At 47.3% G+C, this 11822-nt stretch overlaps 1 protein-coding gene across 3 annotated transcripts in view; it reads right to left on the bottom strand.

Moving 5' to 3' along the window:
- Positions 1-7609: 7609 nt before the first annotated feature.
- Positions 7610-11822, bottom strand: part of Snrk (SNF related kinase) — a 49827-nt gene continuing 45614 nt past the window's right edge. For all 3 annotated transcript variants that reach the window (XM_074059956.1, XM_074059957.1, XM_020186303.2), the window contains exon 7: positions 7610-11431. In XM_074059956.1, coding sequence (XP_073916057.1) covers positions 10213-11431 — 1219 coding nt within the window. In that variant the 3' untranslated portion in view covers positions 7610-10212. The remainder of the gene's footprint in view (positions 11432-11822) is intronic.

Genomic DNA, 11822 nt, shown 5'->3' with positions numbered 1-11822 from the left:
CTCCTGCTTCCCCTCCCAGACACGGACAGTGGCCCCCTCCATTCTGAAGCCACCCCCATCCCTCTGTCAGGTGGTTAAAGGTGGAGGACGAGATGGGGAGCCAAGGCTTGCAGCCTAGCCCTAGCCCCTAGGGAGGTACAAGGAAGCCTTGGCAGGTTGCCATCCACCTCCCCAGCTGTGTCCACGGGCTCCCCTCACTTACAGGCATGGCGACCCTGTGTTGGCTGCCCAGGCCACAGGGAGATGGGTGAGGCACACAGGCCTTGCTGCTAGAGCCCCTGGCTGCTCCCTGCCGAGGCAGGGCCTGGGGTCCTACCCAACCTGCCAGCTGTTCAGACTGCATACTCCTTGAACATCCAGTCTCATGAAGCAGGAGGCTCATTAGACAGCCCTCCCCACCAGAGGTCAGAATCCCTCAGAGCCGAGACACTGCAGCCTGTGGTACGTGGAGTCAGTAGGCAGCAGATCCCCAGCCCACCTGGATGAAGGGGAAGAACGGGGAGACCCCTCAGCCCAGGGGCCTGGCACCTGGAGTCCCTCCTTCACCTCAGTGATGAAGGCATCTTCATCAAGCCCATTCAAGCATCGGTTGTTTTTGGAAGCTCCAGCTTTCTCCCATCTGCCTTCTTGGTGTTTTTATGTGGGTCCTTCCAGACCTTCTTTTCCAGTGTGGATAGGTTGAGTGACTGTGCCCCTTCTCTTGCTTGGGATGTCGCACTCCACTGCATTAGTCGGTGGTTGTTCAGAATTTGATGGAACTTTCTATATCAGGCTCATGTTTTAGGAAGTCAGTGAATGGCAGCTGCCAATAGGGGCCTGAGCCCTGAAACCCCAGATCTTCCTCCTGTCCCAGCCTGGGCTCCTGTGTTTGTGGGGAAAGGAGAAAATTCAAATGGGGTCCTTGGACCTGGCTTCTGGTCTCCCCCAGAGCCAGGCTTTGGGGATCATCACGTGAATACAGTTGACTGTGAAGCAGTGGGCCCTGGGTGAACCTCCTGAGCCATCTGCTTGCCTGTGGTCACAGCTGCCTCTCAAGGTGGCCTTCCTCGGCACTGTGAGCAGGTTGCACAGCCCTCAGCACCGCTGCTCCCATGCTGTCAATCCCGATGCCTGCATCTGCCATCCTCGGTATGCAACTAGGCACAGTTACTCCACTCACCTAAGCCTCAGCACAGCGGAGAACAGAACCCTGGATGGAGCCAGCCCCCTGGTACACAGCCAGTGGGAAGGATGGGTGTGGGAAAGAGAGATTGGTGTGAAGGGAGACTGCATTAGTCTGCTAGGCAGAGTGCTAGCGCTGTGGCCAGCTACTCTGTGTCCCCAGCACTCAGCAAGCAGCATGAAGCACACACAAAACAGGTGCTCAAGAATCCTGTGGCACAGTTGAAAGAGGCATGGGGGAACCAAGGTCCTCAGTTGCTCCACATGTTGTCCCTCATTTTAATTGAGGACATCTCAAGTGATAACTGTCCCTCTCCCATCTGGGCCCTACTCCACAAGCCTCCATACGGAGCCCCTCACCTCACCTGCAGTCTGCACTGACCCCCACTCTCCTGGCCACAGACTCTCGGTCCAACCTTCTCTAGCCAGCCTCACCTCAGATCCAAGCGCCACACCAAACCATGGTAGGTGCCTCCACCCCACTCCAGCTATCTCCCTTAGGCCCCCAAGGTGACCCACACCTGAGAAAACTAGCCTCCTCTGCTCACCCAGATCTCTCCAAGCACCTGAGGACTCCAACTGGGTAAAACCCACCACCCACTGTTCCTCACCCAACTTCCATAGTTACCAAGAACTGGGAGACCCCCTTCCCAGAGATCAGGCAGGGACAGGGCTGAAAAGGCTTCAGAAGCCAAGGTCAACCCTGCATTTCTCAGAGGGTGCATGAGGTCAAGGGGAGGGGGCTGCTGCCCTGGGAACTGAGAGTGGTCTGTGGACCCCATGCCAAGTGTGCTCCCAGTCTTGGCAGCTTTCACTGAGGATAGTGGGCTGGACTTTGTGTGGAACAGGTCATGGGAAAAAAGCCTCAGCCACCCAGGGGAGCCTGGCCCGAGGGAGGCAAGTGTGGCTGATTCTCATGCGAAGCTGGCCCTGCCAGGAAGGGTTCTCAGCAAGACGGGGTGGGGGCGGGGGATGATGAAGATGATGAAGCTCAGTGTCAGAGGCAGCCTGGCCAGATGGCTGGGATGATGGGAAGCACTCCAGGCAGGGACAGTCCTGCTTGCTCTACCTGTACAACCTGAGGCCAGGGCTCTGGAGTCCTCTGCACAGACAGGACCCACCACCCAGCAGTGGCCCAGATCTTGCGCTCACGCTCCCCTCTCTGTTAGGTGCTCCCTGAACTTGCCTCCCTCAAGCTTGACATACAGACTGTCACCAGGACCCATAGTGGACCTTGACCTCAGTGGGGTTGGCCCCAGGCCAACTCCCGCACAGCCAAACTCCCTCCGTACAGCCAGCCATCACCACATTGAGTTCTGTGCCACCCCACACACTGAGCACCACATGGGGTAGGGGCCGTCACACTTCACACGGTCGCTCTTTACTCCTGGGCACTGAAGTGCCATGCCAGAGGCCAATGTGCTGCGGTGGCCAGGGCAGGAATGAGCCTCTGCTGGCAGCCTGGGTCAGCCATATGCCCTTCTCTCCCTCCCCATGGCTACACTGTTACACTCCCCACCAGCAGTTCAAATGCTCAGCTATGAGAACGAACCTTTATTTCCAGGAGAAAACAAGAAGCAAATGTTGAAGAATGCCCAGCCCTGCAAAAAGCCTGGAGGGTAAGATACCCCTTGCTCCTTTGTGTATCCTCTGGGCCTCAGCTTCCTCACACTGGCCCTGACTGATAGATGAGGAAATGCACATCCAGCTCAAGTAACTCTTCCAGGTTCTCACGCAGTGTGGCCCCGACTCTGCGTCCCCCGTACCACCCCCCCAGTTGCCTTTTGCCGGTTTTTTTAGGACAGTTCGCACCACTTGCACTAGAGCTTCCACCCCACCGCTCCTGCCTAGCTCCTGAGCAACATGTTCCCAGCCCTAAGCCCTGAAGCTCCTACCTCCTTCCAGCAAGAAACTAGCAACAAAGGTCACAGGGCACGGGCCCTAGCTAGGCTGGTCCTTACTAGATTTCAGAACCCCATGGCCCGCAAGGACTGCCTGACCCTGTGCTCCAGTCAGCAGCCAGGTAATGTGGGTCCTGGTGGCTCGACCAGCTCATCTAAGAAGGCCACTGGCTCCAGGCCTCTATCTATTCTTAAATGCCCCACTCAAGGGTGACTTGAGGAGAAGGAGCCTGACAGGAGCTAAAGTTTCTTGTACCTCCAGCAGACCCTGGAGGAAGGGCCTGGCCCCTCCGCCAGGGCAGCTGAGCCCTCAGGCTTCTGCCTTGGGAGCTCCCTTCCCAGTGATGATACACAAGAAGGAAGATGCATTTCCAGGCCCTTGGAAAGGCTTGTTCAGGTAGGGGCCAGGGCCTGGGAGTGGGAACTACTCATTCCAGCTGTCTAAGAGTAAAACTTAACATGTCTTGCAAGTGAGCCCAGAGCCGAATCAAGGCCTGTACCAGAGGGGCTGTTTTAGGACTGTAAGGAGACCACCGCAGCCAGAGCGAAGTGAGCTGAGAGAGAAGAATGGGGGCAGGGACAGGTAGCTAGCACAATGGGTCTAAGTGGGAGGCCCGGGGAGCTCTACACCTCTGTTTCTGGCCATGATGGAATAAGAGGAACTCGGAACTCAATTGACCTTCTTGCCTTAAACAACTAGAAAACCAAACAAAATACATAAAGCAATAGTTTCCAGATAACGGGCCACAGACCCCACAGGACTGCTACTCCCCGAGAGAAGAGAAACAATGAGGTGAGTCCCAAAGCATCTTAACTCCTGCCAGGAGGCAGATGCCACGTAGTTGTGCCGAGTTTACAGAAGTCTGAGAACAGGAAGACCAATGAAAACAAACTAGCATAGAGGAGCCAGAGAGGAAGCAGCTGAGAAAGGCAGGCTGAAAAGTGTGCAGTCTTTGGTTGTGTATTGATCGGCACTTGCAAGAAAACCGAGGCTGAAGACAGAACCGCCAGAGAGCTGAACAGTCCTTGACATTTATCCAAGGCTGGGAGTAGCTCACGATCATAGCAGCCAGAGTGGAAACCCCTGCCCTCGGTGGTCTTTAGAGAGGAGCTCAGCAGTGAGCCAAACTAGCCCTAGACAGAAGATTGCTATGAATTTGGTCCAACACAGTTTAAAAATAAAACCCAAAAGGAACAACTTACTGTAAGTTAACTGTAAGCCAAAAGGCAATCCAGCACTTTTTTCCATGAATACAACAAAATCCAACATTCGACATTATAAAATTCAGTGCCAGGGTGGGGGTGTGGTTCAGTTTTAGAGCACTTCCCTAGCATGAGTGAGGCTTTCTGTTCCAGTGTTGGAACTTTTAAAAAAAGCCAACCTTGCTGGGCACCTGTGGCTCACGCCTGTAATCCTAGCTACTCAGGAGGCACGGATCAGGAGGATCGTGGTTCGAAGCCAGTCCAGGCAAATAGTTCACAAGACCCTATCTTGAAAAAAACCCATCACAAAAAAAGGCTGGTGGAGTGGCTCAAGTGGCAAGAGCAACTGCTTGGCAAGTGTGAGGCCCTGATTTCAAACCCCAGTGCTGCCCCCCACAAAAAAAGCCAACCTTGAGTTTTATACTCAATGAAAATATCCTTCAAAAATGAAATAATACATTTTTCAGGCAAGTGAAAGCTGAAAGAATGTATTGCCAGCAGATGTACACTACAAGAAAGTTAAAGAATATTCTACAGGTAGAAAAAAATACCAAAATCTGGATCTAAACAAAGAAGTGAGTGTTGGGAACGATAAACACGTACATAAGATATTTCTCTTCAAGTTTAACCTCTTAGGAAAAAAAAAAAAAACAGTCCAGGCATGATGGCTTAGGAGGCTGAGATCAGTAGGATCACGGTTCAAGGCCAGCACAGGCAAAAAGTTCACAAGACTCTATCTCAACCAATAGCTGAGCACGGTGGTACACTCTCTTCATCCCAGCTATGTAGGAAATGTAAATAGCAAAATCCTGGTCCAGGCCAGCCTGGGAAAAAAGTGACCCTCTATTAGAAAAATAATAAAGCAAAAGGGCAGAGGCACAGCTCATTGTAGAGCACCTGCCTAGCAAGCTCAAGGGCCGAGTTCAAGCCCCCAATATGGCCATTAAGTTTTGTTTTTAAATAGAACATTTACACATTTGTTAAAATAAGATGGCAATAGTAGCAAAAAGAACAGGAGGAGGAAAATGAAAGCACACATTCTACATTAAGTAGTGTTTTGCTTTAAGGTAGCCCATGCTGTATGAAGACATATGTTAACCCTGCAGCAACTACTGAAAGACAAAGCAGCCAACAGGGGAGATAAAGTGGACAATAAAAATGCTCAAAGTAACAGGGTAGCAAATGAGGGGGGGAGGAGCAGGTAACAGAAGCCAACTAGAGAGATGATAGATTCAGATTCAATTAATAATTACGCTACACATAACTAGTTAAAAGCTTCAATGAAAAGCAAGGACTTGCAAACTGGATAAAAAAGCAAGACCCAACTATATGATATATATATACTTTTTTTTTAAATAACACCTTTAAAGACACAGATTAGGTTAACAGTAAAAGGAAGGAAAAAGATACGATAAGTTGTATTGGCTACATTGGTATCACAGAGTAACCTCAGAACAAATAATTTATGAAGAGGAACACTTAATAATAATGAAGGGGGTGAATTCGTCAAGAGACTTAAGTATGTATGTACCTACCGAGAGCTTCAAATTTCATGAACCAAAACTGGTAGAATTAAAACAGGAAACAAATACACAATTACAGTTGGAAGTTTCAATATTTCTCTCTCACAAATTGACATGAGACAGAAAAGCAGTCAGAATACAGAAAACTTGAACACTTATCAACTAACTTGAACTACTTGACATGCAGAACATTGGAGAACAGCATTTTCCTAGCACTCACAAAAAATTCACTCAGGCAATTTACATGCTATACAATAAAACAAGTTTTAACAGGTTTCAAAGGACTTAAATTACATATATGTTCTGACCAAGTCAAAATTAAACTCAAAATTAGTAATGGAAACTTATGTGAAAAGTCCCAAACATTTGGAAATTAAACACCTTTCAAAACACAACGATTTAGCTTTTAAAATCACTTAGATTCCTGACTAGAGAATAAACCACAGAAAGGCAAGGCAGAAAAGCAAGAAAATTCTGAGTCATTTACAGTCGTTCTGATGAGTGACGATGGGGTCATAGGTTAGAGTGCAGGCAGTGAACCACTTTTAAATGGCAAATAAGATTTACTTACAGATCGAATGTGATAGAACCAAGATTTTGGGCTGGTAGAAAACAAATGAAGGTTTGGAGATGCCATTTATTCAGATGCAGAGTACTGGGAGAGTAAGAACTTCAGTAGAAAGACTGAGCTTTGACTTACAAAAATTGAGATGATTACACATCCAAATAGAAAATTCAAATAGATAGTTGAAAGTTGAGTCTTGGGAGAGATGGGAGCTGAATGTATTTTGGGGTTCTGTGAGCATGTCAATGTCAGACTGAACAAGCTCAGCAAAAGGCTAAGTGAATCTTGGTGATCGCCCCAATTCAAAGATTGGGTCAGAGGAGCCAGTGGACTGTGCAGTGCAAGGCAGAAGTGATGTCTGGCAAGATGTGAAATTTACAGGCAGAAGGGGTCAACTCATCCAGATCTCACACAGGATTTCGTGACTACCTGAGGCTGGTGGGGAGGGTTGAAGAGAAAGTGTGGTGTCAGCATAAGATTTCTTGTGGGTGGGTGAAAATGGATTATGGTAATACTTGCACCAAATGTTCTGAAACACATTGAGTTGTATGACTTAAATTGGTGACTTTTGTGGTATATGAATTATAGCTCAATAAAGCTGTTTTTAAAAGCTGCCTACTGGGTTTTGTACACGGAGGTTACTGCAAAGCATTTTGGAGGGGCAACAGTATCAAGAACCTGAGATCAGAGGGCCAAGAGTGGGAGAAAGGAATACAGAAATGCAGCACCAGCTAGAGAAGGAACACATTTTAAGATGGGGAAACAAAGTCCTGCTCATTTTGTTTACTGTTAGGAATGGTCAAGTAGAAAAGCAAAGACTGCTGATGCATGAGAGGATGACAGGAGCAAAGTCCTTCTGGAGCTAGAGGGGACAGAACCCAAGTTGTCAGTATGCAAGCAGCTGTTAGAATCAGTTTCTGGGGACTTCTGGAGGTGGAAAATGGGGGCTTCTAATGCCTCAGTTTACTCATTAGGGAGGATGGTAATTAGCCAAGTGAGGGAAGCTACAGTTTTATAGTTTCTTCTACCTACAGAGTTTAAAAGGAAACCCAGCAGTGAGCCCTAAAGAAGATGGAGAGTGTAACAATGAGCAACCCTGGGGCCCATCCGATATCGGCAGTGGTGAGTTTAAAGCAAGAATGGTTGTAACTGTGTTTTTACAGCCGCATCTGGTGGTGCAGGTGGCAGGGCGTGTGGGAAACTGGCTGGGCCAGACCAGGATGCATATATGAGAAGAAATACAACACGGGACACGGTTTATATTGCTGAACACCAATATGTCACTTTATTATTTGGATTATTTTCCTGTTTGCCACATACCTGTCAATGTTTACACAATGAGGAAAATCAACCAGAATTGGAAGCAATTGACCAAATCAGCTGATAATTCTGTACCCTCCTAACGCACATCAGTTCTTACGTGGTAGGGATTATCTTCAATTCATTCTCACGGCTATTCTTAAAATCGGTGTCAAGATTGTCACATCTTTAAATACAGATAGAACTGCCAGAAGTACATAATTATATATATACACACATACAGAAAAATACAAGACTGATTTCCCACAATATTTAATTTATACACTACTGTAACTATATGCAACTTTTGAAGACAGGTTAAGGGGTACAAGTAACTGTTTAGAGCAAATAAGTAGTTTGGTCCAATATTATCTTAATGTAATGGTTTTTCTCCCCTCCCTTTTATGTGATGACATACTATGACAATACGACACATGCACAATCATTCACTTATTCAACGGATGAGTAAAACACCACTCAGACAGACATCTGTACACCCAGAGGGTCAACCAACCACACACAACTAATAAGGCTATAATACAGCTATGCAGCATAAATGGTCAACACTGCTGATTCTAGAGTGAGCACCATATATACATCTGAATATAAAAAACCAGTGGAAACCAAACACATACGGGTTAGTTAAAAGGTGCCATTCCAAGGCTATACATAATCACAGGGAAAAGTATTTACATTACTTGGAAAACAGCTGCAACAAAGAGTTTATTGCCAATGCCCATTAGAAACTTCTCTCCTACGTTTACTACAGATGTTACGCTCACTATCTATGTGAACCACACATCTGATTTCTGGCCCTTTATAAGATCCCTGCTCAAGAATTTCAAGCAAATATGTTCTATGGCTTCACCCACACATCTATTCTCATAGCTTTCAGTTATAAATATCACAATGAACTAGAGCTGTAGCTTAAAACACACCTAGCTAGCCTAGGTCTAGAAAGTAAAATAAGTATTTTTAAGTATTTTAAGTATCAGGTACTTAGTATAGTTAGGTATACTGTGAGATTCAGAGTTCTGAGTAAAATGTATTAATCCTAAAGTAGCAGTCAGGGTGCACTTGAAGAAACTGTGACCAACGTAACACAGTTCTTTGGTGCTCTGCCTGCTCTCTGAATTACGCGACCAGATGTGCCTCAGTCCGCCACTCAGAGCCATGATGGGAGGCTGAAGAATGTGACAAGGGCCCAGGGCCCAGCCACACACTATCACCAAGGTTGCTAAGCATGGCTGTGAAGACCACTTGGGCACAGCATGAAAAAAATAGCATCTGGCTCCTTCCAAAATTAGCAATCTGTAATATAGCGCTTCCTACAAGATGAAATGCCACAAGAGATGAGTATCTGGTCAAAATCATCTTTGTACAGGAATAGGGTAGGTAAGAGTTCTTTATTGTTTGGCAGGAAGGCAAAGTGAAAAACACCTCCAAGGAAAAAAGTTACGAAGCAGGCTTTATGCATTTGTGTTTGCTGGATGTGTGAATTCTACTCTTTTATGTGTAATTTTGATCAGTCAATTTTCATAGCTAGCTGAGCCAAAAGGCAGCAAGGGAATGGGAATAATAAGAGACATTCTGATTGCCAACTCCTAAAACACAAGTCCCAGTAAGTTTTTTTTTTGTTTTAGTTCATGGAGTTCTGACTTTGCCAGCATGTGACCGCGCCTCTGCTTCTGTAGTACGCCCTAGTTTCTTCTCTCTACAGGTTGCGAAGGAAACCCTGCAGTGTGCCCTACAGGAAGGAATTTACACAGCATCCGTTTGTTCTGTTAGACAGACGTACACTCTATAAGTAGAGTTAAGACATTAGTTCACTTCATCACATTACAAAAGATTGTCTGCTGTAACATCACTACGGGGAAGCTGCCTTATAAATCTAAGTACTTCATCTCACCTATTACAAAAACAAGAAAATCTTTTTCAGTGAAATTTTAAGAGCCCAAACTTTTTTCACACTATAGCTTAAGACAAACAGGTGTGGGGATGTTCAAACCGTGGTTCTAAGGTTCTCAGTACAGACGCTCGCTTCCTCTGCTCTGCACAGGCCCTGGACAGCTGGGTACAGCAACACACTTGCTCCCAGGCCCACTGGCATCACCACGTTATTGCTTTGGTTCTGTCTAGGACACCACAGAGTGTGCCTCAGAGCACGGAGTTTCTGTATCACAGAAGGTCAGGACAGGAATTTGGATCTTTCACAAGGAAACAAAAGCATTTTTTCCTCTCTAGGTTAAGTGCAGAACATCAAATTTCTAAGTGCTCCATTTATATTAGGTTCCAAATATACATTTTAATTTAATCCTGATCATCCACATTAAAATTAATGTAAAAAATTACACAGTAGACTTTTCGGCTGGAAAAGAAAAGAAAAATGTCTAGCAGCATGCACAAAGACCATGCATTGTCACATCATCAGGAGGACAAATGAAAAGTAATAAATAACTGCTCATAGCGGCCAGTTTAAAAGGGTAAAACCAAAAGGAAACAGTGAAGCGAGCTGGTCCTCCTGGCGTTGAGCAGGACCGAGCAGGTGGCCAGGCTGCAGTCAGATGACATGGCAGCAGCTGGCCTGGCTGGAGGCGCACAGTAGCCCCTCCTTAGGGTTCCGCTGGATGTTCACAGAGATGGTCTTTTCACACAGAGGTAGCTGGAGCACGTTATTTTTCAGGTTCTTGTTCTTTATCCGTTCCAATTCAGTGGTAGTATCTGCCATGTGGTCAGAGAAAAACTTGATGCTGCCCACTGCAGGGGCCTGCCCTGCATTCCCTGTGGAGCTGATGCACATTTTCCACATGGACTTCTCCTGGACCTTCACGCTGGAAAATGACAAGCCCTTCTGGGGGTCGATAATGTACTTGGTGCTGCCATGCAGCTGAGAGCCAAGGCAGAGGCTCATGAGTTTGAGGCTCTTCACGAGCTCCCCAGCACTGCGTGAGGCCAGCTGCATGGAGTTGCCGGGGCCGGCACAGCGGCGAGTGGTGCCCGATGTGTTGGTAGGATTGCCGCCTGAGCCACTGGAGGGGCTGCCCCCGCCGGCATTGTTCTCACTGGGGCTGGCCTTGTCCGCCCCTCCACTGCCGTTGCTCGGCTTGCTCTGGCCCCCGCCATCCCCTTCACTGCCAGGGGGCCCCTCACTGCTATCCCGGCGGTGCCAGGAGTAGGTGAACCCGCTGTCTTTATCGAGCCGTCGCCGGCTTTCAGAATCATCATCACTTGTCTCCGAGCTACTACAGCTGGAGCCCCGGCCCTGACTTTTCCTCCGATGGTAGCGTTTGTGAACTGTCCCTGGGGAAGCAATGTTCATCTTTAATCTGCTCAGCTTTGGAGGCAGATTCTCATCCATGTCGAACTCATCATCTGATTCCCCTTCCTCAAAGATCTGGTTGAGGACTGGGGCACTCTTCCTTGATGTCAGACGGTTGGTCACAGATGGCTTCCGACGTAAAACCACTTGCGTTGAGAGTGACATGGGTTTCTTGTCCTCCTCATCTTCCTCTTCGTCTTCCTCCACCCTGAAGAGACACTTCCGTCCACTGGCTGCGGGTTTTAAGCTTGCAGGTGGCACTGTGGAGAGTGCTGGTCCAGTCAACTCAGGGAGGTCATCTTTCTTAGCTGAGTCACACAGGCCTTTGCTTCTGTGGCCATTGAGTACATTATCGGTGGCCCGAGCAGGAGACTGAGGGACAGTGGCATGGGACAAAGGAGTGGCTGTGAGGTCATCTTCAAGGTCTTGGGGTACATCAATTTTGGTTGGCCATGACTGCCTGTATAACAGATTGGGGGGAAAAGTCATGTAGTCATGAGATGTTGGAAAAGGTCATCTGAAAAAACTTACTAAGACAAAATGCACACACTTAAAGCAGCAGCCCTGCAAACCCATTCCACATCCGGTAAACATCAGCAAGGACACAGAAGGGCAAATGTGGTTTTGGAACATGGCCAAACAGCAACTTCATCACAGCTGTCAGAATAGAAAACAGAGCAAAGAACAACTCCATCTCTTCTACACAGAAACTTTACACTACAAGTGAACATTTGGAAAAGCACACACTTTTTCAAAACCTGAACATCACACATACTTCACTCTTTGGATCTTATAGCACAACCTGAAATTTCCACTGCTGATTTTACATGATGGTATAAAGCTTGGCATTT

Source organism: Castor canadensis, chromosome 17 (assembly GCF_047511655.1).
Source record: "Castor canadensis chromosome 17, mCasCan1.hap1v2, whole genome shotgun sequence".
Taxonomy (NCBI): domain Eukaryota; kingdom Metazoa; phylum Chordata; class Mammalia; order Rodentia; family Castoridae; genus Castor; species Castor canadensis.
The sequence above is the reverse complement of the archived record's forward strand: the minus strand, read 5'-3'. Positions and strand labels throughout refer to the sequence as shown.